General features: G+C 36.3%; 1 protein-coding gene across 1 annotated transcript; it reads right to left on the reverse strand.

Annotated features, from left to right (window-relative positions):
• Positions 1–86: 86 nt before the first annotated feature.
• LOC122005599 (glycine-rich RNA-binding protein RZ1B-like) lies at positions 87–25665 on the reverse strand. Its single transcript, XM_042560695.1, has 9 exons — positions 25466–25665; positions 23811–23909; positions 23260–23696; positions 11310–11388; positions 11156–11209; positions 6943–7011; positions 6724–6789; positions 6560–6628; positions 87–365 (listed from the first exon to the last, which is right to left on the reverse strand). Exons 1-9 carry the CDS (start codon positions 25574–25576, stop codon positions 276–278), a joined length of 1074 nt encoding a protein of 357 aa, XP_042416629.1. The 5' UTR covers positions 25577–25665; the 3' UTR covers positions 87–275.
• Between the last annotated feature and the right edge of the window lie 185 nt (positions 25666–25850).

Below are 25850 nucleotides of genomic sequence, written 5' to 3' on the forward strand. Positions count from 1 at the left end.
AAAAATGAAACTTAACAAACAATACCATGGGGTGGAATTCAACAACCTTGCAGGCGGTTCTCCAGGATGGATATAAAGAGAGAAAATAATAACAAGACAAGGTTGAAGCTGCTGTTTTGACCACAAGTTGCAATTTAGTTACAAAGAGTGCAGAAAACACAGATCTAAATATAATAATACAAAGAGTGCAAAACTAATCCACATTCAGTGCCACAGTTTACAAAGAACTTACCTACTTTCCAAAGGATGGACAATTGTCCCACGTGTTGGGAATGTCACACCTTCCCATTTGCGTAAACTGATCCATCTCTTGCATTGGCATCCTCACCCACATCGATTTCGGAGATTGCTGCATCAACAAGTGACTGCAATAACACAGGTTATGTACATCAAACTTAGGGAAAACTTACTTGCAGCCAAAAGTTTAAAAATCGGGATGGAGAAAATTCAAAAGCTTGGAATGCAAGTGCATAGAACAATATTAAAGTGTGACCAGCACTGTGGGCATTTAAATCCTTGCTTTCTTGCCATCGATGCTTCCGGGCTTAATCCATGAAATATTTTATCCAACGTTGTGAAAGAAAACGAGGAAAAAACTATGACTCCAACATTATGGGGCATTCAATTGTCTTTATCCTTGGTGACTACATGTATATACATAAGCTCATAAATACCATTGCTGTTGATCTGGGTGTCTGAGGCCTCAGTTTCCATTTTGTGCTAAGTTTTTTTTATCTAATAGTTTTAGTATTCCATTTTGTGCTAAGTTTTTTTTTATCTAATAGTTTTAGTATATATATGTTGGTGCAGCGGGGCCGGCAAGAGGGGAGGGGTGAATTGCCTGCAAAATAAGAACTACCCTCCTCGTACTTTCAACTATAAAAATAGCAACAATAAAATAAAAACAAACTAACAGAAAGGAAAGAAAGAAGACTCAGGATTTGACTTGGTTACAACCTAGGTGGTTGTTAATCCAAAGCAGTTGAACAGCTCTACTAGAAACGTCTCTTCACTGTAGGCGGAGAAGCCTTTTTACACACTAAGAAAGCTCAGATGTTGTTAGGAATTGAATATAGAATTGATTAAATAATTTCCTAGCTCCAGGGGTCTTTATATAGCTCTTGGAAATCCTATCTCGAGTCTTGAGGGTGCCTCCAAAGGGGTTGAGGGCGCCTCCAAGTAGTAAGCGAATAAAACTTTATCCGCGCGCAAACGACCATGTTGATCCAGTTGAGGACGCCCTCAAGGGCATTGAGGGCGCCCTCACTCTGGTGAGGGCGGAGGCGTCTCAACAGTTGTTGAGGGTGCCTCCAGCTGCTTTTCCAGCACTTCTTTAACTTCACTTTAGCTTCCGAAGTCCCGATAGCTTGGGTGATTGCAGGCAACCGAAATAGGATTCACCCGAATCTAATTTCCGACCTTCTGCTCTGGCTTCTCATCCCTCGAACATTGCGCACGTTCTTCTCGTCCACCGGTGTACTCTTCCGCAGCTCTTTCGTCCTTCAGACGCACCGAGCCCGTCGGCTCCTTTCCCGTGCCGTCCTTCTCGCTAGTTGCGTCTTCCGCTCGATTTCCTGCGCCCCTAAGCTCTTGCACACTTAGACACGGATCAAAATTAAACAGGACCTAACCTAACTTAGTTGATCACATCAAAACAACCACGGGGTCCAACAATCTCCCCCTTTTTTATGTGGATCAACCCAAGTTCAAGTTAGGATAAAAAACCAGACAAAGTAGTAATTTAAATAAATTACTAAACTAACATTTTAAGCATAATGATTGCAATAATAGAATTTGCAACACTAAGTAAACAAAAGATTTAAAAAATATTATCTAGTTCCAAAAAAAAACATTTTTTATATTAACTCTCCCTAAACTTGATCATATCTCTCCCCTCTTGATCACAGCAAAAAATCGGGGTAGGAATTTTTCAAATAAATTCTAAGTTAACAAAGAATTCCAACTTTTTAGGCAATTTAAACAAAGTATTTTTTGAAAAATTTCCAACAAATGCTAAAAAAAACTTGTTAAAGCATTGTTTAATTTCTATTTTCATGCTTTATCAGTAAGTTAATTAAATATTTTTATTTCAATATTTTGACTTCCAAGCAGTGGCGAGGCACTAGGCCTTCTTGGTTATTGGAGCAACAACCACTTTCTTAGACAAAGCCTCATAAAGAAATTAACTGTTTAATTTTTCTTGCTGAAAACGCTAACTTAAAAAAAAATTAATCTAGAAAAGATTTTGGAACATAATTTTTGGAAACTTTTCTAAGTTGTCCTTGGTGATGTTTAAAACTTTAATTTTGATTTTTGAAATTTATTTAAGCATGCATGATCATTTTTCAATTTCCAATTTTAACTTTTTATTTTTTGAGTTCAAATTATCTAACAGTATTTTCAAATCAGCAATTTCTTTTTCTGATTTGACTAAGTTTTTAGTAAGTACTTTGATAAAGCGAAAAGACTGTTTAGGGGTTAGCGCACGTACCTGACTTATCTCTATTTCTGATGCTCCCTCTTCATCGCAGCTTTCTTCTTTTGATGATCCTCCCCCTTCATCTATGCTCATTTCTGAGTTGGTCTCATCTTCTTAATGGTTGGCCATCAGTGCTAATCCCGAGAAAGTTTCGACTTCAAATTTGAAGGATGATGATTCATCTCATGTAGCATTCAGACTCTTGCGTTTAGAGAACGTCGGTCTCTGGGACTTCTCCTTGTCCCTTTTCTTCAATTTTGGGCGATCATCCTTGATGTGTCCTTTCTCGTTGCAGTTGTAACATCGGACCGTCCTTCTGTTGCGTTGATACTTTCTCGACTGCTATTTAAATTTATTAGTCTTAATAAACTTATTTAACTTCCTTACCAATAGCACCGCTTCAGTTTCATCGATCAATGCTTCGGAGTCGGGATCGTTCATCTCGGCTTGTAGGGCAACGTTGAAATTTGACTTCTCTATTTGATTAGGTTCTGCAATTCGAGATTCGTGGAGTTCATAGGTAGAGAATAAATTTTCTAACGTACTTACCTCAAAGTCCTTAGAGATGTAGTATGCATCTACTAAGGATGTCCATTCCGGAGTTCTTGGGAAGGTGTTGAGCGCATACCGGATCAAGTCTCGGTTTGTTACCGTTTCTCCGAGATTGCTTAGTTAAGTTATCAACTCCTTAGTTCTTGTTTAGAGTTGCGCTACCTTTTCGCCATTGTTCATCTGGAGATTTGTAAGCTGAGTCCGGAGAATGTCGCGCCTTGCTAACTTCGCTTCTGAGGTACTTTCGTGGAGCTCCAGGAATTTTTCCCAGAGGTCTTTGGCGGAGTCGTAACTTTCGATCCGACTACCCCCTGGGGTGGCAGGACGCTGAGCAGATAGAATTCTGCCTTTCCGTTGGCCACGAAATCAACTTGCTCCTTTTTTGTCCAGTTGTATTCTTCCTCGTCTTTAGGGGCTGCAAAATCGTATTTCATAATTAAAAGAATATCAAATTTTGTTTTGAAGAATACCTTCATTCGGTGTTTCCATGTTGCGAAGTCTCCGTTGAATTTCGTGGGGATGAATACTTGCACCGACCATCGTCTTGATCTTAATGCTTCAATCGGCAGTCAGTCCTTCTGAGGCGGTATGGCTCTGATACCACTTGTTGGTGCAGCGAGGTCGGCAAGAGGGGAGGGGTGAATTATCTGCAAAATAAGAACTACCCTCCTCGTACTTTCAACTCTAAAAATAGCAACAATAAAATAAAAACAAATTAACAGAAAGGAAAGAAAGAAGACTCAGGGATTTGACTTGGTTACAACCTAGGTGGTTGTTAATCCAAAGCAGTTAAACAGCTCTACTAGAAACGTCTCCTTCACTGTAGGCGGAAAAGCCTTTTTACATACTAAGAAAGCTCAGATGTTGCTAGGAATTGAATACAGAGTTGATTAAATAATTTCCTAGCTCCAGGGGTCTTTATATAACTCCTGGAAATCCTATCTCGAGTCTTGAGGGTGCCTCCAAAGGGGTTGAGAGCGCCTCCAAGTAGATAAGCGGATAAAACTTTATCCGCGCGCAAACGGCCATGTTGACCCAATTGAGGACGCCCTCAATGTCCTTGAGGGCGCCCTCAATGCTGTTGAGGGCGCCCTCACTCTGGTGAGGGTGGAGGCGCCTCAACAGTTGTTGAGGGCACCTCCAGCTGCTTTTCCAGCACTTCTTTGTCTTCACTTTAGCTTTCAAAGTCCCGATACCTTGGGTGATTGCGGCCAACCGAAATAGGGTTCACCCGAACCCAATTTCCGGCCTTCTCCTCGAGCAGGCTTCCGCTCCGGCTTCTCGTCCCTCGAACATGGCGCATGTTCTTCTCGTCCGCCGGTGTACTCTTCCGCAGCTCTTTCGTCCTTCGGACGTACCGAGCCCGTCGACTCCCTTCCCGTGTCGTCATTCTCGCTAACTGCGTCTTCTGCTCGACTTCCTACGCTACTAAGCTCTTGCACACTTAGACACAAGGATAAAAAACAAACAGGACTTCACCTAACTTGGTTGATCATATCAAAACAACCACGGGGTCCAACAGTATATGCTTTGATATGGTCAATATAATATGGAGGAACTTAAAATTAATCTCAATAGTTCTCGTTGCCTAAACCTTTGCCTCTCTTGTTTCTCGTGCTCCCACTAAGCCAAAGTAGCATCCGTCGAGATCCAAACATAGCTACAATATCTGCAATATAATCAGCAGACCACCCATATTACAATTCTCCACCCAAGTCATCACCCGCACATTGATAACTCCTCTATATTATGCCCACCAATACCCCAACTTCACAGGCATCAACCCTGTCATTGCTACCACATGTCCAAACCTATTCATTTATTCAGTAAGCATATGCTTCAGAAATGTCAAGGGTAGCCAGAAGGAAGAAGTCGTAATTAAGAGTGGAAGCACACAACAGAGTGAATCTCCATTTATTCAGAAAGTATTTCAAGGACTAAACACCTGTTTGCTAGGAAAAAAGACGATAGCAAAGAAATAATTTATAGGATAAAGAAATAGAGAGGGAATAAAAGATCAAAAGGTTGTTTACTTGGGAAGAAAGGAAAAAAAAGGAAATTATCAAACAACTAATTTATCCTTTTCTTCTTCCTCCCTCTATCTACCCAACCACTATCTGCCTTCCTCCCCACCTGCTGCACTTGCCAACTCCATATCTCAACAAACTCCCTCGTGTCATCTCCAATGTCTTATACAACTCTGTTTGGCTACCTCAACTCCATATTGCTAGGGCCTCATACAAATAAACCAGTTCCAAAGTCAGTGAGTAAACCAAATTCTTGGAAAGGAAAGGTGAGATAGAAGCACATGAAGCCACCACTGGGATGGGTGGGCAAAGCAACAAATGTGGCAATGACAAGTGGCCTTATACTTTCACCTTCAAGCTGGGTATTGTAAGTATTTGATGGATTTATCTGGTTTTTCAACTAAGTCATCAAATTAATGACACTGATCTCAAGTTGGTGATCAACTGAAGAAAGTCACATGACGGGCGAAAATCCTGTTGTGATGCCAGCAGCAGTGAATGAGCTAGACGTCAATTGAAAAAGACGAAAGTAAAGTTGAAGAAATCAATCTTGGCAACCAAAAGTTAGTGGTTTTTCGGAGAGACAAACTCAGGCAATCCCCTCCCAATCCAAGTGACACCTATCCATTTGTTGCCAAGACCTATGTTTGCATTCCAAAGCAGACAAGCACTAAGAATTAACTCTGGAAAACCATAAGGGTAGATCATTTTCATCATGAAGCTGTGTCTTATCCCTCCATTGAGATCTATGCAAAGCAATAGCACCAATGAATATTCAAATTAATTAATTTTTTTTATTATATTGACTAATATTTTCTTTGATCGCCCTTCACCCCCTTACCCCTTCCAGGCTTCCACTCTAGTAGATGACTCTTCTAAATTTTATATATTGGTTTTTTCTCATACCATTTCAATTTATGGTGGGTAAGAAAATTTAAACAATAAAGTTTTGGAAAGAAAGTCAAATGTTATGATCTTCCGGTTTACTTACTCTCCAAGTAATTAGTAATCAAAATTCCTTAAATCTGTTTTACCTCAAAATAACTTTTCTATCCTCCCTACTTTCTTTCCAAGTGAACAGGGGGTAATGAATGGTAGAAAATCTGGACACAGAACTTATTAACTCCATGTAGACAGGGGTATTCTGTTAATAGCAGAAAATCTAGAAGTTAGAATTTATTAACTCCCTACTCTGTAGAAGTTGGAACTTTTCAACTCCAAGTAGAGTCTTCTGTTAACAGTGTGGAATGAACATGAGAATACCAATTAGCATGTACAAGATTCCATACCTTTTACTGGCTTTATGCCTTTATCCACTTGTAAAAACAACTAACCAATTGAGATGACTAAGCTGTTCTTTTATCTGTAGTTCATTAATTTCTAAACTTCCAATATTTTTCTGATAATTTCCTATTTCTGTTTATCTATAATAAGCTCAAGTCCGTGACGAAAATTCTGTTCTTGAAAAGTTTGAAAAGATGGTGATCCAAGAAAAACTAGCCTGGAGTTCCTGCTCAGAGCTCTTGAGTCTGTCAGCAAAGTCTTGAGATCGAAGATAGCAACTCTGCAGCTGGAATCAAGTGATAAAAAGATTCTCCCATTTGTTAAATCAAAAAAATAAGTGGAGAAGTTTCAAATATGGACAATAGGATTAAAAAAATTTACCTTTATTAGCATCGACTGCCGCTGAGAAGTGAGCTTCTTAGCAGCCGCCACAGCATCCTCTAGTTTCTGTTCTTGGGAAGAGTATTGATCAGGCAATAAATTGATTAGGCAAGTAATTTAAAGTAGATTCGACTGGTAAATCAAAAAATAAATATATAAATTTAGGAAAAGATAAATTGACAGCTTCATGACATCACTAAGTTATCAGAACTAAAGCACCTGAGATTTCTTTTGTAGATCTGAAATAACAAGCTTTTTCTCTTCAACCTTATCTCCAATAATCGTAATCTGATCAAACAGAATAGGCTTAAATCATTTTCCAAGGAGAATAGGAACTAGTGTATTCACAGGTAATCATCTGTAACTGCACAATAGAATAATTCAATTAAAAAATAGAAGCTAGAAGCATCTAAATGCCACCTTGCCCTTAACAAAAATGCACACTTGTTGAACAAATCTTACATCAGAACAGAGGGTAGCATTCTCAATCAAACTTGAAATAAAAGGTAGAAAAAAACATAAAATAACGAATTAAAGGATTCTGAGACAAACTTCAATATTCAATCTGTTTATCATAATTAAGAAATACGTCTAATGCATTAACATGTTTCTAGTAACTTAAGATTCTTCTAAGGAAAAATGTATATTGTCTGACTTTGGTTGATTCACAATCCAAACCAACACACTAGCCCTTCAAATCAGACTTAGATTCTTCTAAGAAAAGCAACCCCAAATATATATTCTGAGAGTTGATCAATTCTGAATTCAACCAACAGACTAGCCTTTCCAGTCAGACTCTTAAACTTGGAATGAAATTAATATTCACTTAAAGGAACATGAGGTAAGTCTTCTATCAGAGAAGGCTGTACGGCATTCCTAATTTGGTAGGTTTTGCAAAAGACAATGAACTAATAAAGCCGACAATTCATCATCACAGAAATTTTTTGTAAGGAATCCCTTGGGTTTGAGTTACAAAGGGAATTACCATCCCCATGTTTGTTTTGTTCAACTATCAGGTTCACAAATCTTGAAATGCTTGTCTGTTTCAAAAAGCAAACAGATTGTCTGCATACTGATTTGTTAAGTATAAAATTGGAAATTTCCTAACATGCTAAGCGTTTTTAATAGTCATCTCCATGGTTTCAAAAAGCTTCCACTTGGGCCAACATATACAACTCGGGGTGTCAAAATACCCTGACCCGCCAACCCGGCCCAAAAAAAATCAAGTTCGGATTAGGAATTTTTGGGTTCAGGTTCAGGTTCAGGTTGGCGGTTTTTGGGTTAGTTTAGTTTCGGGCCGGGTTACCCAAGTTGACCTAAATTTATGATTTAGGATTTTTTGGGGGGGTTAAATCAAAATTTATTTTGAAGATTAAGATGTTTTATGTACATAAATAACAAAATTTAGTATAACAATGATGAAATATTGAGATAAAAGTGAAAATTTAAAGGGAATTTTTTTTTAGGTTCAGCAGATTATTCGGTTTTCTGGGTTCAGTTTAAGCTCAGGTTGGGATTTTTTTTGGTAAATGATCTTTAACTCGACCCGGACTCGGACACACCAGAATTTGCACCCCTATATACAACCACCTAAGTGGATTTTGAAAGTAACCACATTTAAGTTTATGCCCCACATATGTGGTCGGCATGCATGTGCAGTTTAAAAAACCTTAGTTTGTTAATCTCAACCTATTTAGATTGAACAAAATTAAGTTAAAACCCTTTGTACATCTGTAACTTGCAAGTATTGACCACTGCTTTTTGCAAGTGATAACCACTTTAGATATTGTAGATTGTTTATATATGTGAATTATTTTACATTGTTAACTAATGGTGATTCTTATGCATGTATTTGTAAGACATAATGAAGAACACAGCGGGTAGCAGGAATTTAACCCAAATCGTTAGCTTGGAAGGCTAGGGATTATAATTGATAATGTCTCTAATTTAAAACATGAAACTTTATTCCATTCAGTTCCTTTAAAGGAAGATTGATATATTCATAGAATACGAATGTCATTACATCCATAAAGAAAGATTGATAGATTCATAGATTCATAGAGAATGAATGTAATTACATCCACAAAGGAAGATTGGTAGATTCATAGAGAATGAATGTACCCCATGTACTAGATGATCCCTCTAGGAAGAGGGATTGTATGAAATCTGGTTAGTCAAGTTACTTCATTCTACATTTCTACTAGAGAAAAAGGATTTAGTTTCCAACAAACTGAAATAATATGCAGATAATTCTAGTAAAGCATTAGCATCTATCCTACTATCCCTATGCATATTAGACATACAACCATTCCAGCGTATATTAGTGAAAGGGTTCTCCATTTGTTTACACCCATTTGTTTGTATGGGATTCAAGGCAAGCTTTGATAGGGATCAAATGGCTATTCATGTACCTTTATCTTTAGAAGCTTAAGCAAAAAACTCAGATACTTATATTTTCTCACATGAATCCTGTCTCCAACTTTCAGGGATTTATTTCTATGCCAATCACAACATCCTTGGACTCTATTTATTAACAATTGGCAATCTCTATAATAGGTACGATCTATATAGTTGTGAAAACTACCAAAAAACAGTTGGTAATCATAAAAAAGAAAGAAAATTTATGAAAGAAAAAGAACCCTATTTTAAAAGAATAAGATCCATGGATAATAGGAAAAGCAAATATAAAGAGGAGAGTAGTGTTATATAAGTACCTTGAAGTGAAGTGGTTGGGTGTTCGTGTTTATTTTGTTTTATTGGTGTATGTGTTGGTTGGTGAATCTGACAAGTACTTGTGCACATTGGGTGGTATAAATGAATAAAGAAGGGAACTTTTGCAGGGAAACCTAAAGAGAGTTTGGAGAAATCATTAGCATTATGGTTAATCCCTTTTGGTCATAACCCACAACTGAGAACTTTCCTTTGGACATAATGGATTATAGATGCTCTCGTCAGTTGAGCCCTACCTCAATGAAGACCCTTGATTAATTGCTTCGTATATGTGTGTGTGAGTCTTGGATTCTTGATATGATTGCGCAATGCTTACATCGTGTGTATGCTGATTGTTTATGTTGACACATGATAAGAGTATCTTCTTTAAATAGCTGATATATGTTTATCTGTTGTTTCTATAATAATGATGATGCATTCTTAAAGATATATATTATTACATGTCATGCCATGAGATTTAACTTCTCAAATTTGGAATATTAGCCTAAGCATCTATTATTTGCTATACACAATACATTAGGCAAGCTAGGATAAGATGAGTGGTTTTATCACCTTAGATTCATTTGAAGGCTTTTAGCTTGATGACTAGAGTGCCTTTGGGTATCGATGGCAGGGTGCATAACAGTTTGTGCCATTGATGCCTAACTAGGGTTCACGTAACTTCAATAATATTATAGGATGTACGATCATTCAAGTTGTTGATGCTTAACTAGGGTGTCACATGACTTCAAGGGCATGTAGGGCCCTAAATAACTGCCAATAAACAGTCGTGTGTGATAGTTAGGGTCAATAATGTGTAACTAGAGAATCACTTAGTAGCATCCTTGTGCTGGAGAGATTCCCTTAAGTCGACATGGTGTCTATCCCTTCTTTAAGGCATTGATGAATCACTTGCATTGAATATAGAGATATATGTGATGTATGAATGAGATCTTACATGGTTATAGTAAGGATAGACACGGTACATTATGGCACATTGACATCTGGCTACCCTTTTGCTCTAACTTCTTGAGAGGCTCTCCTATCAATTTTAATGGCATCATATACAAGCCTCCAAGTCAACTAGATAAACTTGAGGTGAGTGGCAGGGGTGTCAAATCAAGTTGTTACACATACTACTACACTTGTTGCTCTAAGAGATCATTCCGCTTGAAGTTGGGAGTTTTCATGTGATTTATGGAGTTTTTCTCATCATTTATTGTTATTCATCTTTTGCACTTTATTTAACAAATATGAGATTTCTTGTACTTTATGTTATTGCTTTTAGACTATGCATAGGTGGATGAAGATTTAGTTGTTTCCTTTCAACTAAATTACAACTATTTCATTTATTACTTATGTGATGTTTTTATATCCTGTGAATGCTGAGTACGAATGTATTACAAGCGTTGTTTAATGTTAAAGTGGCACAACCCTTGACTGGCATGAGGGACGTGCAAATACAATTGTCACATTGTCTTGGTGAGCATTAGTAGCTATGGGAACAGGACTCAATTAAGGTGTGACAAAGTGTCAAGAGAAAGCAAGCACTGAAAGGGCAAGAGAATAACTTCATTGCTTGCATACCTAAGATATCATTTGCTATCAATTTAAAATCAACATACAACTGAATCCAGTTAAAGTGTCATACTTTGCTCAAAACAGAAATTCATCAAGTATTTAAAAATGTCTTTGAAGTCTTAAATGCATTAAAATGAAACACCTCATTTTCAAGCTCCTCTCGTCTTTGAACAGATAGCTCCAACTGTTCTTTCACCTAGTCACACATAATAACATGGTTTCAAAAGAAACAAGAAGATTGACAAAAATCAAGATGATCTTATTGATAAGGGCTCTCAACAAACAAAATAACTTACTTCTTGGCTCACTTGGTTGCGATAATCATCACTAGAATGGGAGGATATATCTCGGGATTGATGATCAGTTGTTCCAGAACTGTTAAGATTGAGCAGATAAAGTTATCAATTGTTTCAGAGTTCTCTTGAAATATTGACATGAAACACAAAGCAAAGCTGCAACATTGAGAAACAAGATGAAGCAAATTATCAAACGGTATCCAACTAATAAAGTCACAAACTGGGATAAACCTAGGACCAGTGCTGGTTAAGTGTCTCTGCACTGTGTACAAATACACCTGAAAGTTAATGTGTGGTAATCCCTGGACAGTATCATTCAAAGCTATATGATCTCAGTTCAACTGGCAAAAGGAAATTTTTCCTTCCTGCCTAGGTCCAGCTCCAAACTTGCCATTAGTAAACCCTGATACATTAATCATTACTACCAAGTAGTAGTAGCCTTAACCAAATTTGCACAAGGACTGATTAACTTAAAAGGATTAGAAAAGAAGAAATTAACTGACGACGTTAGTATAATACTTTAAGCTCATGAGAAATAAGCTTCGAGCAAATAAACAGAACAAAAGGCTCCATTTGCTTCACCAAAAAATATTTTCAAGAAAAATAATTCTACATGTTCATTTGTCTAGCACAGAAGAATCTGGTCAGTTCAAAATATTTTAATCAAAACTTAAAAGATAGATTAAAATTGCAAAAGTAACATTCCTTCCTGAAACTCCGCCTTGATGACTTAGTCATAGCCGGTCCCAAGCCCGGATAAAAGAAGAGGGTTGTATTAGGTTGTCAGCCAGCGTTGAAAGCAAGGACCGCAACATCTCCATGAGAACATGGATATAGTGTTAAATAGACAAGAATTCTCACACCATAGGTTGGATAAAATCCAATATGATAGGAAAACTAATAATCTAAGATTTGGAACATAGAACATAAAAACTCTCACTGATAAATCAATGAAAGTAGTAGATACGACGATTAGGAGAAGAATTAGTATTTTGTGTGTATAAAAGACAAAATAGGTAGGCGAGAAGGCAAAACTGATATAGAACTCAGGTTTTAAGTTATAGTACTCAGTAAAGAGTAAAGCAAGAAATCGAGCGGTATTGTTGTAGATAATCCGTTAAAGGATGAGATTGTAGGAGTAGTTAAAAAAAGGGGATAGAATTATAATCCTTAAGATAATAGTGGCGAAAGAAACTATGAACATAATTAGCGTATATGCACCGCAAGTAGAATTAGATGAAACTACCAAATCAAGGTTTAGGACGACTTAGATGAAACATTACAAAATATTCCGCCAAATGAAATGATTTTAATAGGAGGTGATCTAAATAGGCATGTCGAAGTCAAAAAATAAGGAATATGAGAGGGTCCAGGAGGGTTATAGGTTTGGAACAAGAAATGAGAAAGGAAACTATATTAGATTTTGCGATAACATATGATCTTATATTAGCTAATACGTTTTTTTAGAAAAGAGAAGAATAATTAGTCACGTTCAAAAGTGCAAATAATAAATCGCAAATTGATTTTCTTATAGTTAGGAAGAAGGATAAAAAGATCTGTAAAGATTGTAAGGTCATCCTTGGAGAAAGCTTAACTATCCAACATAGGTTAGTAGTGTTGGATATACGCCTCAAGCATAAAATCAATAGAAAGAAAATATATATGACTCCTAAAATTAAGTGGTGGAAGTTAAAGGATGGGAAACAAAATATATTCAAGGAGAAGGTAGGAGTACCAGCATTAGGTGAAATATACGGTGAATCTAATAAAATGTATTAAAAATGAATGTAATATGACACTAGTAAACGAGGAAGAATTAAAAAACCAAGATGGAAGAGGTATTTTCATCAACTTTTTAATTAAGGATTAGATGATCAACTTAGGTAATTTAAATATGTCAAATGAGCATAGAAATTTAAATTTTTATCGTAGAGTTCAAACTTTATAAATATAACAACCTTTAAATGGGATGCACAAAGGAAAAATCATTGGACCAGATGATATTCCGATAGAAGTATGGAAATGTCTAGGGAAACAAGGGATTGAATGGCTTATAAAATTGTTTAACATGATATTGAAAACGAAAAAATGTCTGATCAACGGAGGATAAATACTCTAGTTCCCTTATATAAGAACAAGGGAGACATACAAAATTGTGCAAACTATAAGGGTATTAAACTAATGAGTCATACCATGAAAATTTAGGAAAAAATAATAAAAAAAGATTAAGGGAGGTGACCACGGTGACCGAAAATCAATTTGGGTTCGTGCCTAGAAGGTCGACAATAAAAGCTATACATTTTCTTAGACAATTAATTAAAAATATCGTGAGCAAAAACGAGATCTACACATGGTATTCATTAACTTAGAAAAAGCTTATGATAGCGTCCAAGAGAAATTATATGGAGAATTTTAGAAAAGAAAGGTGTTAGCGTAACATATATTGAACTAATTAAGGATATGTACGAGGATGTAACGACTAAAGTAAAGACTTCAGGCGGAGTAACTAAAGCATTTCCAATAAAGATAGAGTTACATTAAGGATCAGCTCTAAGTCTCTATATTTTTACACTAATTATGGACGAACTCACTGCACATATTAAAGCAACAGTACCGTGGTATATGTTGTTTGTAGATGATATTATTTTGGTAGATAAAACACGTGAAGAAATAAATGCTAAACTAGAAACTTGACGAGAAACACTAGAAGGAAAAGGTTTTAGGCTTAGTAGACTAAAGACAGAGTATATGAAATTTAAGTTTAGCAATATTAAATATAATGGGACAATTGTTAAGATAGGAGATGACAAGTTGCTCGGAGCCGAGAGGTTTAGATATTTAGGATCATTTTTACAAAATGATAGAGGGATTGAGAGAGATGTCTTACATAGAATACAAGCAGGATGGTTGAAGTGGAAGAGAGCGACGGTTTATGTAACCGTAAAGTACCTCTAAAACTTAAAGGAAAATTCTACAAAACCGTAGTTAGACCTGCTATGTTATATAGAGCTGAATGTTGGTTATAACTCGAGCACATAAGCAGAAGATGAGAGTTACAGAGATGAGGATGTTAAGGTGGATGTGTGTACATACAAGAATGGACAGAATAAGAAATGAGAGTATTAGAGAAAAAGTTAGAGTTGCAGCTATTGAGGAAAAACTCCGAGAGACACGTTTAAGATGGTACGGACATATACTTAAATGACTAATAAATACTTCAGTTAGACGATATAAAACTATGACAAACACACATATCGAACGAAGAAGAAGACTAAAAAGACTTGGTTAGCTACGATAAACCAAGATAAGCTTTATTTAAATATAAATGATGGTATAATTGGAGATAGAGCCCAATAGTGTAAAAGGATCCAGATAGCCGACCCCACCTAGTGGAATAAGGCTTGGTTGTTGTTGTTTGAACATTCCTTTCTCAAAAGGAAGTTATTTTGGGAAGCCTTTTACCATCAATGTATTTCAAATTGCCATCTACTTTTCCTCGTGAAATGAGTCATTTTCCTGAGCCAAGAGACAACATTTGCCATGTTTTTTTTCAATTTGAACATAACTATTTGCCCCTTTTTTTCATTTGACTAGGTCCACTAGTTTGATCTCAATAGAGCAAAACATGAAGACGCTAATATTTAAAGTTTAAAAAAATAATATAACAATAGAAATTAAGAACTATGAAATGCAAAGTAAATATCTAAAATAAAGATCAATTAAAAAAGATATATGTCCTAAACATCATAGTCATCATTGTGTATTAGTTTCAACTATTTAACGGTCAAATAAATGAATCTTCTCCCCGTACTAAACTCTTTATAAGGTTACACCACTGGTAATGTCCAAGTTTTGAATCAATGGCTTAAATTTGGATACCAATGTCAGTTACAGTATCAGATGAAATAGTATTCTCTCAGTCTAGGGCCATGTCAACACTCACCATGGGTCAGCATGGTTCAGGCACGCCATCATCGGTTTGAATTAGCTCCATCCTTTTGATCTACTCTTATTTGGTTTCTTTAAGTCCAAGAATAAGAATATAAAATTTTCATACCAAATTGAATTAAAAATTAATAGAAGCAATTTTAAAAAATATAACAAACATCTCACTTTATAGCATATCTTATCAGTAAGAATATGTCCACTGATGACTTATTACTAGGAGTCTACTACTAGAACGTATGTCTTGTATTGGATAGGAGCATAGGTTCTAGTAGCATTTGAGCTCGATAACCATCATAATTTTCATGACTTGGTTTAAATATGCCGCCAAAACAATGGAATTTGAATTATTTAATCCATATGCCAGTTAAGATACCTCAGTTGGCAATATGATGTTGGCAATACGATGTTGAACTAGTTAGCATAACTGGAACAGCAATTAGCATCTGCTATAGTGCATCACCGTATTGTGTTGTAACCATAGAAAGATTAAGAGTATTATGAAGAATTATTTTGTTGAGATTAACTCCCATATGATTACTTCATGGAATCTTTATATATGTAATTGCGTATTAAATTACATCGTTTATATTATATAATTATTGTCATGCATAAGACTCTAATCAACCCAAATTAACTAGTAATTATTTGAAATTGCCTCTAAAGTAGGTTTAATTCACATTTAAATAACTTAAATCAAATTTCATAGGGTTTAAGGTCATTTCACTCAATAAGAACTGAAACCAAAGTTTATACTTCCCAACACGAGCAATACATAGGCAAAACAATTGATATGTGAGAGTTTAGTGGAACATAATTTTTGCCCATGCTAGTGCACGGAATACTGATACATATTGCATATGCTAATTGGCACAAAATGAAATTTAAATTATACTTAGGTCACATAGATTTTTTTCATCTACCTCTATTCTTACCCCTCAACTCTAATCAATTCAACTTATATAACTATATTATCTGATGCTTATCTTTTGACAATGTTCATACTAGCTTAATCTATTTTCTATCATTATATTATCTAATAGAGTAATAGACATATACTTAAGTGCTCCCAACTAATCGTATGTTTATTTTTTTTACTCCTATAAATCAATCTTAGCGTTCTCACTAATAGACATATACTTAAGTGCTCCCAACTAGTCGTGTGTTTTTTTTTTACTCCCATAAATCAATCTTAGCATTCTCAGTCTGTGTGTGTGTGATAATATATCGGTTAATTAGGAAAATTGTCAATTAGCCTAATTATACCTAATTATAGTTTCCTAATATAGATTCATAGTTTGTATATAAATATGATTCACTCTTCAATATTGTATGAATTCTTTTTATCCCAACTAACATGGTATCACTGCATTAGAATTTGAAATTAAGGTCCATCGCTACTGCCCTCTTTTTCTTTTCTCTCCTCCGCCGCAACCACGTCATTACTGCCCTCTTGTGCTTTTCTCTCCACCGTCACAACCTCCGCATACAGGGGTTTGCGTGCTACACCATGTCTGCATACAACATCGCCCCACACTGACTCCCCCTAGCATCAGCGTCCATTAGATCCATCGACAAGGAGGACGAATACAAAATGTGGCCAAGAGAGGGAAACCCTAAAAGATAACTCACACACACTATAGCAACTCTTAAAGCGAACTGATCCGACGAGCTCGTGGCCCATGGCCACGCCTCTCACTGCCTCCAACCACGCTTCGGCATCCTCTGCCTAGTTGCTGCTCTTCCTTCCTCTGCATCTCTGCTTGGAATGCACAAGGCTTCATCATCAAGGTCGATCCTTTAATCACTGCCTCGAAGCGGGCAACACCTACCTCTTCTGTCGTTGTTCACCTCTCGCTTTCCATGCTCTCCCGAGCTTTGCCAAACTCCTGCTGAAGTGTCTCAATTAATTCAAGCTCTCATTAATCCTCATATCCCATTCAGCTATTGTTGTCGCCTGCTTTTGGAATTTTGTAGTGCGCTCTTGTAGGTCAGCATTCCAATCCTTAATAATTTCCTCAATAGTTTTCTAGCAATCTCTCAATTTCTACCTTTCATTTGCTTTTCAAAGTCTTCCTTTGCTGCTGCCTCACATCGTCGCCTCCAACACTAACACGAGAGAAAAACAGCCGCTGCTACTCTCCTCTTCAAGCTGCCACTGCATCTTGGTCTCCTTCTCAATAGAAAATAGAAAATTCTTCTTCCCTTCTAACAATGTCAGCCCTGAGAGTCAATCATAAGTTGATTGAGTTAAGACATAGTGTATCATATTTATAATAGGCAATGTTTTGTTTGCTATATTTACTACATGTTTGTGCTAGCTGCGTAAATATAGTGTCCTAGAATAATAGGTTCTAATATATAACATATTAATTAGTTGAATTGATTGTGGGGAACTGCCGATATATATATATATATATATATATATATATAACACTATTTTTAATTATTTATAATCAAGTCTTAATATACAAGTACAATATTAGTACGTTGAAACTAGTATGTAGGTCAATTGATGACTTATTCTCACAAGTCATATAAGATATCAAGTTGATACCAATTTCAAATGAAAGGGTATGTGATTCACACTTTCCAACTTGTTGACAAGAGAGTATGTGAGGCTCTCCAAATTTCTAAGGTCGTGAGACGAACGAAGAACGTGCTCGTGTGGATATCGTAGAGGCGCGAACATTCTAACTGCACTTAGATCAATCAGACTAACAGTCTTCTAAGGATTGTTCACGCATCAAAGATAACAATCATATTCGCTAAAGTAGTTGCAAGAATAGTTCTGCATTCGCATGGATCACTGGAGGGATCGATTTCCGCTGCATTTTTAGTTTGTTTTTCACAATAGATCCCTACACCTTCATCTCTCTTATGATTTCCTTTGGAATAAAATCTTATGGCTAAAAATAAGCCTTCTATTATGATAGATGTGCTTGTGATGTCTAAAATCACAAACTATAAGCTAAATGGTTCAAACTATTTGGATTGGAGTATAACTGTTTGTCTTTACCTACGAAATATTGACAAAGATAGTCATTTAACTAATGACCATCCTCGAGATGATTCGAAGTAGACATGACTTAGAAAGGATGCTGGCTTATTCTTTCAAATTCAAAATTGTATTGATAATGAGGCAATTGGTTTGATCAACCACTATGAATATGTTAAAGAACTAATGGATTACTTGGAATTTCTCTACTGGGAATCTCTCTCGCGTATACGAGATTTGCAAAGTATTTTACCGCATGGAAAAACAAGATCAGCCTCTGATCAACTATTTTATGGCATTCAAGAAGACATGAAGAGCTTAATATGTTGTTGCCCATTAACCCTGATGCGAAGGTTCAATAATGACAACAAGAGTGGATGGCTATCATGAGCTTCCTTGCTCTCTTGACTTTAAGTCACAAGTTCTCTCTAGTTTTGAGATTTCTCTCTACAATTAGTATTTAGTCGCATTCTTCGTACAGAAAGTACTATGCTTCTTCCGCTTAGTAGTGCTTTAGTAACTCGCAATATTAATTATGAGCATGGAAGATCGACTAGTCACAATAGAAATAAAGGAGGAGGTTCCCTAAACTTTCAAACTCAAATTCTAGCGGTATTGTGTGCAATTACTGTCATTAGCAGGGTCATACAAAATTTGAGTGTAGAAAGCTTCAATACAAAACAAAAACACTTTGCCCATTTGCATCCACTAATGATGTCTCCGATAAATTGGTTCAAGAATTTGCCAAGTTCTCACAATATCATGAATCACTTAAGTCTGCATCTTCCTCTGTCACTCCTATTGTTGATTCAAGTAAATACAATGCATGTTTTGTTTTCTCATCCTCCAAATGGATCATTCTGATGCCACGGATCATATGACAAATAATTCTAATATTTTTTCTACTTTTTAGTCCAAAGCAAATAATCCTACCATTACTTTAGCGTCTGTATCTTGTGTTCATGGATATGGAACTAGGGGTGTAAATGAGCCAAGCCGCTCGCGAACTATTCAGGTCATTTGAAAAAAAAAATCATTCGAGTTTGTTCAATTAAGTTAACGAGCAGAGCTCGAACTTGATTTTGAGCTCGAAAACATTTTCGAGCCCAGCTCGAGCTTAACAGTATTTGGCTCATGAGCTCGTGAACCTATTCGTTTAGAGGCTCACGAACGTGTTCGTTAGAGGCTCGCGAATGTGTTCGTTAAGAAGCTCGCGAACATGTTTATTATTATTATTATTATTATTAAATATCACATAAATAATAAATATAATAATATATTATTAATTATTATAGTTAATTATCTTAAAGGGGTTCGAACTAAACTTGTTTAATTTTTTAAACGGGTTTTTTTCGAGCCACGCTTGAGCCGAAAACTATTTAATTTTATTACGAGTCGAACTTGAGCTTAAGAACTAAAGCTCGAATTGAACTCGAGCCGAGCTCGAGCTTAGGGATAACGAGCTGTGCCCAAGTTTGAGCCTCTTATTGTTCGGCTCAGCTTGGCTGGTTTACAGCCCTATATGGACCAATCAATCCAACACCTTTGCTTCCTCTGTCCTCTGTCTTACATTTACCTAATTTAAATATCTTTTATCTAGATAGATAGATATATAATACTTCCCCTCAAGTTGGAGCATAGATATTAATCACACTCAACTAGTTACAAAAATAATCGACTTGCATTTCATCTAACTGTTGCATCTTATTTTCCTTGATCATTGCTTATTTCAGGATCTTTTAACGAAGAAGATTATTGGTAAAGGACATGAGTCTAGAGGCCTCTACATCCTTGACACACCGCTCCCAAATTCTTTTGCTTGCTCGAGTGTTCTTCCTTTGAGGATGATTGTAGGTTGGGACATCCATCTCTTCCTTTGCTCAAAAAGTTTTGTCCACAATATGGTAAAGTGTCTTTATTAGATTGTGAGCCATGTCGCAAAACATGACCATCTTAGTTCAAGTCCTAGAGTAAATAAACATGCTACTATTTCTTCTGAATTAGTTCATTCTGATATTTGGGGCCTTATCCTATTTTGTCCAAACCTGATTTTAGGTATTTTGTTGCTTTTGTGGATGATTATTCTATGTAACTTGATTATATTTAATGAAAAATTGTTCTGAATTATTTTCTCTGTTGTGTGTCTTTTGTGCTAGATTAAAACTCATCCGCATTTTGTAAAGTGATAATGCCAAGGAATATGCGTCTAGTTCATTCCAATCTTATATGGGTCAGAATGGCATGCTTCATGAAATCTCGTGTTGATCCTCCATCCTAAAATGATGTGGCTAAACGTAAAAATAGACATCTTATTAAAATTTCACGAGCCCTTTTATTTCAAATGAATGTTCCCAAACTTTTTTTTGGGCTGATGTAGTTTCTACCGTATATTTTCTCATTAACCGCATGTTTTCTCATTAACCACATGTCATCCTCATGATGAGATCCCTTACAAAATTCTTTTTCCCAATAAGTCATTATTTCCAATTAACGCTAGGATATTTGGTAGCACTTGTTTTGTTCGAGATGCTCGTATGCATATTACTAAATTAGATCCCAAGTCTTTAAGTGTATCTTCCTTGGTTATTCTCGTTTTCTGAAAGGTTATAGGTGTTATTATCCAATATTAACAAATATCTTGTCTCAATTGATGTCACTTTCATGAAAGATACATCTTATTTCCCATCCTCACATATTCCGACTCACCAAAGGGAGGATGATGATTTGTTGATGTATTCTATCACATGCTCCGCACCTATCCCGGAACCGGCCCTGTCAAGCCTCCTATTATTCAAGTCTACTCCAAGCGTCAGCCTCTTGATTCATGTCCTGCACATATTACTACTACTTCATCATCAAATCCAGTCCCGAGCAATGGTCTTCCTATTGCATTATGCAAAGGTAAACGCCAGTGTACTTATCCTACTTCTTTTGTTTCATATAATGGTTTGTCATCTTCCTCTTGTTCTTTTATTGCTTCACTTGACTCTATCTCTATTTCTAAAATTATCCGTCAGGTTATATCTCATCCTAGTTGGAAAGATGAAATGATAGAGAAGATGAATGCTTTAGATGACAATGACACTTGGGACTTGGTCGATCTACCTTAAGGGAAACGAGCTATTGGATGCAAATGGATATTCCCAGTTAAAGTCAACCCAGATGGATTAGTTGCTAGATAAAAACATGTCTTGTTGCTAAAGGCTATGCTCATACCTATGGTGTGGATTATTCTGACATTTTTTCTCCTATTGCAAAGTTGACATATGTTCGATAGTTTATTTCAATGGCCGCTACTCATAATTGGCCTTTACATCAATTTGATATCAAGAATACTTTTCTTCATGGTAATCTTCAAGAGGTGTATATGGAGCAACCTTCTAGTTTTCTTGCTCAGGGAGTCAGGGTGAGTTTGTCGTCTCCGAAAAGCTTTGTATGATTTGAAACAGAGTCTTCGTGCTTGGTTTGGAAAATTTAGTCAAGCTATCGAAAATTTTGGTATGATGAAAAGCAAGTCTGACTATTCTATGTTCTACAAGCAGTTAGTAGCAGGTATCATTCTATTAGTTGTGTATGTGGATGATATTGTTATCACCGAAAGTGATACTACGAGAATCTCATCTCTTAAATCTTGCATTCATACTCAATTTCATACGAAAGACTTAGGAGTGCTAAAGTATTTCTTAGGTGTTGAGGTTACAAGGAGTAAAAAAGGTATATTTTTATCTCAGAGAAAATATGCCCTTGACTTACTAATTAAGACATGGAAATTGGGTACAAAGCCTTGCAGTGCTCCAATGACATGCACCTCATAGGAGATGGGGAACCATTGAACATCCTGAGAGATATCGAAGGTTGGTTAGGAAGTTGATTTGCCTTACCATAACTCGTCCAGATGTTGCATATTCGGTTAACGTTCAACGTTAGAGCAAATTTTATGTTACTTGAATGGAACATCCAGACAAGGTATCGTATATAAAATTCATGGGCACGATCATATTCAATGTTTTTCGGAGGCAGATTAGGCAAGTTCCAAAATGGATAGAAAATCTATTTCAGGATTTGGGAGGAAATTTAGTCTTATGGAAAAGTAAGAAACAAAACATTGTGTCACGATCAAGTGCAGAGTCAAAATATAAGGCACAGCCTATGTGTGAGAAAATGTGAATATAACAACTCTTGAGAAGTAGGACTTAAACCAAGTTGCTCTTCATATTGCGTTGAACCCTGTGTTTCATGAGCGAACTAAGCATATTTTAGAAAATTCAATAAAACTTGATTTCTATGTAAAGACTGAGGAACAAATCAGGGACATCTTCACAAAAGTTTTAAATGAGTGTCAAGCCGATTATCTTTATAACAAGTTGGGTATAATATATATATTAGCTACCATATTATCTAGGTAATATATCGGTCAATTAGGCAAATTGTCAATTAGCCTAATTATACTTAATTATAGTTTTCAAATATTAGATTCCTAATTTGTATATAAATATGGTCCACTCTTCAATAAAGTATTAAAAAAAAAAAAGACAGCCCGGTGCACGAAGCTCCCGCCATGCGGGTCTCGGGGAAGGATTCATTGTACGCAGCTTTACCCTGCTTTTTGCAAGAGGCTGTTTCCAGGATTCGAACGCGTGACCTTTTGGTCACATGGCAACAACATTACCGTTGCGCCAAGGCTCCCCTTCACTCTTCAATAAAGTATATGAATTCTTTTTATCTCAATTAACATTTTGAACATTATATTTCAGAAGTGTGCATTATTCGGTCCATTAATTATGACAGGTTATAGCACAATGATCTAAAACCATGCAATCAACCTCAAAAAAAAAATTAGTGTAGAAAATTCATGTTAGGAAGCCGAACATTAGATTGAAACAACCACACAACATTTGGATCTCACCACAACAAAATTGCTATACTAGATACCAAGCAAACAACTGATTAAATGTTATGATAACTTACTTAAGCAATTAACATGAACAAGATAGTGTCATAGAATACCCGTGTCTTTGTCTTGATTGTTGCTCCTTATCCATTAGCTTGCCTCCATCAGGATCTTTAGGTTTGTCCAAGTCTCTATCACGGTCCCAATCCATATTATGATCCCTTTCCCAATCTCTATCACGGTCTCCTCGACGCTCATGATCCTCATCCTCTCGATCTCTCTCTTGATCCACAAGATGCTCTCTTGCTCGAATGAAGTCACGCCCACGCTCAAAATCTGACTCTCTTTCTCTATCCCTGTTATTATCTTGAGATCGCTCAGAATTTCTATCTAGATAATGATTTCTGTCATGTAAATGATCCCTTTCTCTTTCCCTTTCCCTACCCCTATCCCAATCATCATCTCCATCTCGATGGAAATTTTCTCGATGAAAATTTGGCCTTCCACCTCTTGTGTGAACTTCATTTACTCTTACAGGTCTTCCTCCAATTTTCTAGTTACATTTTAACAACAAACAGCAATTACTTCCAAGTGCATAGAAACAAACTACGGATATGTGGGGGGAAAATAATTTGATTAATAATTTGAAAAAAAAAAGGACACATACCCTGCCATTCATGTCCATGATAGCATCAACAGCTGACCTAGGATTTCTAAATGTAACAAACCCATAACATTTTCCTCCAACTTGTCGATCATTGATTATCTGCAATTGTATAATCACATCGAATAAAATATCCATTAGATACATTCAAATAGTTCATTGATGCTTAAATATTGTCCTAAAGAGCTTCAGGGGAAAATTTATGATGAATTTGAAGACTTTAAACATACAAGAACTTTTATATATAACCATAACTCTCTCTGGTACTCATAGGTTGGATCTGGTATGAATTGCTATTTGACTTTATCAGTGTAGTTGTGGTAGTTTACAAGTCAAATGTGATATGAATAAGATTACTTTCCCATACTAACCAGATTTTAGTCAACTCATTATCAGTTTCAGGGAAACAACTCCTATAAATTAAGTAGGATCCAGAAAGAAAAACTGAGCTTGCAGCGAAGACCTAAAATTCAAAGCAAAGCGAACTCTGGAACCAAAGGTGGTGTAGACCTGTAGGTAAGCTTTTTTAACAACCACATCACTCTGACGGATAACAATATACAGAAAATCCTAAGTAAATGATAGAATGTCATCATCAAATCCTTTGTGTTGTGTGCTAAGAGAAATAGAGGAAGGAATAGGATCAAATCAACATGGCTGCCAAATTACCCACAAGACAGTGAAATCTGTGTCCTGCAACAAACATATAGCAGTAGATATGTACAAACTAGAGGATGAAACATTGCAAAGTAAAGGTCCCAAAATGCAAAGTGGAACTAAAAGGTTTCGATGCAGCAGATATGTACATGCTGCAAATTTTTCCATTGACATAGCAATGAGGTAGGTAATATCCATAGAAGATATGTAAATGTTGCTGGTAGATAGCTGTTAACACTTGCACTGTTAGAATTAAATGTCTGTGTTCACTGATGAGATCAGAGACAAAGACAGTTTCATTTATGATAGACCTATGGTGGTTTTATAACTTAAGGACTGTATGCATATCTTCCAAACGACAATATTATCAACGAACTAGTTAAAAGACCCAAACTCATATTCTGATACCATTTGCATTATTGCAAACCATAAAGTATCACTAACTTTGCTAGAGATTGTGTATGTGTACTCAGGAATCAGAAAATTACATCCTTGAACAAATTCAATTTTTGGTTACATAAGCTTGCTGCAAGCAAAATAACATTAGGGATTACTATGTCCAGAAAAGAACCTGGAAACTGAAAAGCTTAGTTTTTGAACAAAAATTTCCTTAAAAAGACAGTCTAGAATCTTTAGTTAGTTCGCATTATCGAACATGGCACAAATTTCTGGGTCTACTAATCTGTAGTTACATCCCAGCAATAGATCCAGACGTGTAAATAAGATTGGTTCTTGAATCAATCTCGCATTATCAACACAACCCTTCACCCTGATGAAACGGTATGGGCATCGCTTACTTCACACATCGAATAATTCCTCACTCGTATTTGCTACCACCAACTTCTCCATTCTTATTTTCAGCTCTACAGATTATTCTAGATGCAGATTTAGTAGATCTAACAGTTAATTCAAACCCTAAAAATCCGAGCCATCACCCATCGTCCAATCGAAATAACCAAAGAATAAAATTTAAATAGAAAAAAGGAGGCAAGAAGACAGACTTTGACGTCGACGATGGCGCCGTAAAGGTCGAAGGCACGACGAAGGTCTTCCTGAGTACATTCGTAAGGGAGGCCACCGACGTACACCGACTTCTCGTCATCCAAGGTCATGGCGCCGCCCCCAATTTCCTTCTTCGCGTCGTTTGGGGTCGCTTCTCGGGAGAGTGGCAACGACTCGACGTGAAAGGGCAATCCACTTCGTTTCAAGAGATGTTGGATTGGGCCGAATGCCTTAGTAGTCTTCGTGGGCTAGAATGCTATATTCGGCCCAAACTGTTTTTTTTTTATTTTTTAGATCAACTTCAAATGAGCGTATTTAAACGCTTCAAATTGATTATTTTATTAAAATGTGATTTAAGAAGGATTTTTTTTTTCGATTTACACA

The sequence above is a fragment of the Zingiber officinale genome, chromosome 7B (assembly GCF_018446385.1).
Source record: "Zingiber officinale cultivar Zhangliang chromosome 7B, Zo_v1.1, whole genome shotgun sequence".
Taxonomy (NCBI): domain Eukaryota; kingdom Viridiplantae; phylum Streptophyta; class Magnoliopsida; order Zingiberales; family Zingiberaceae; genus Zingiber; species Zingiber officinale.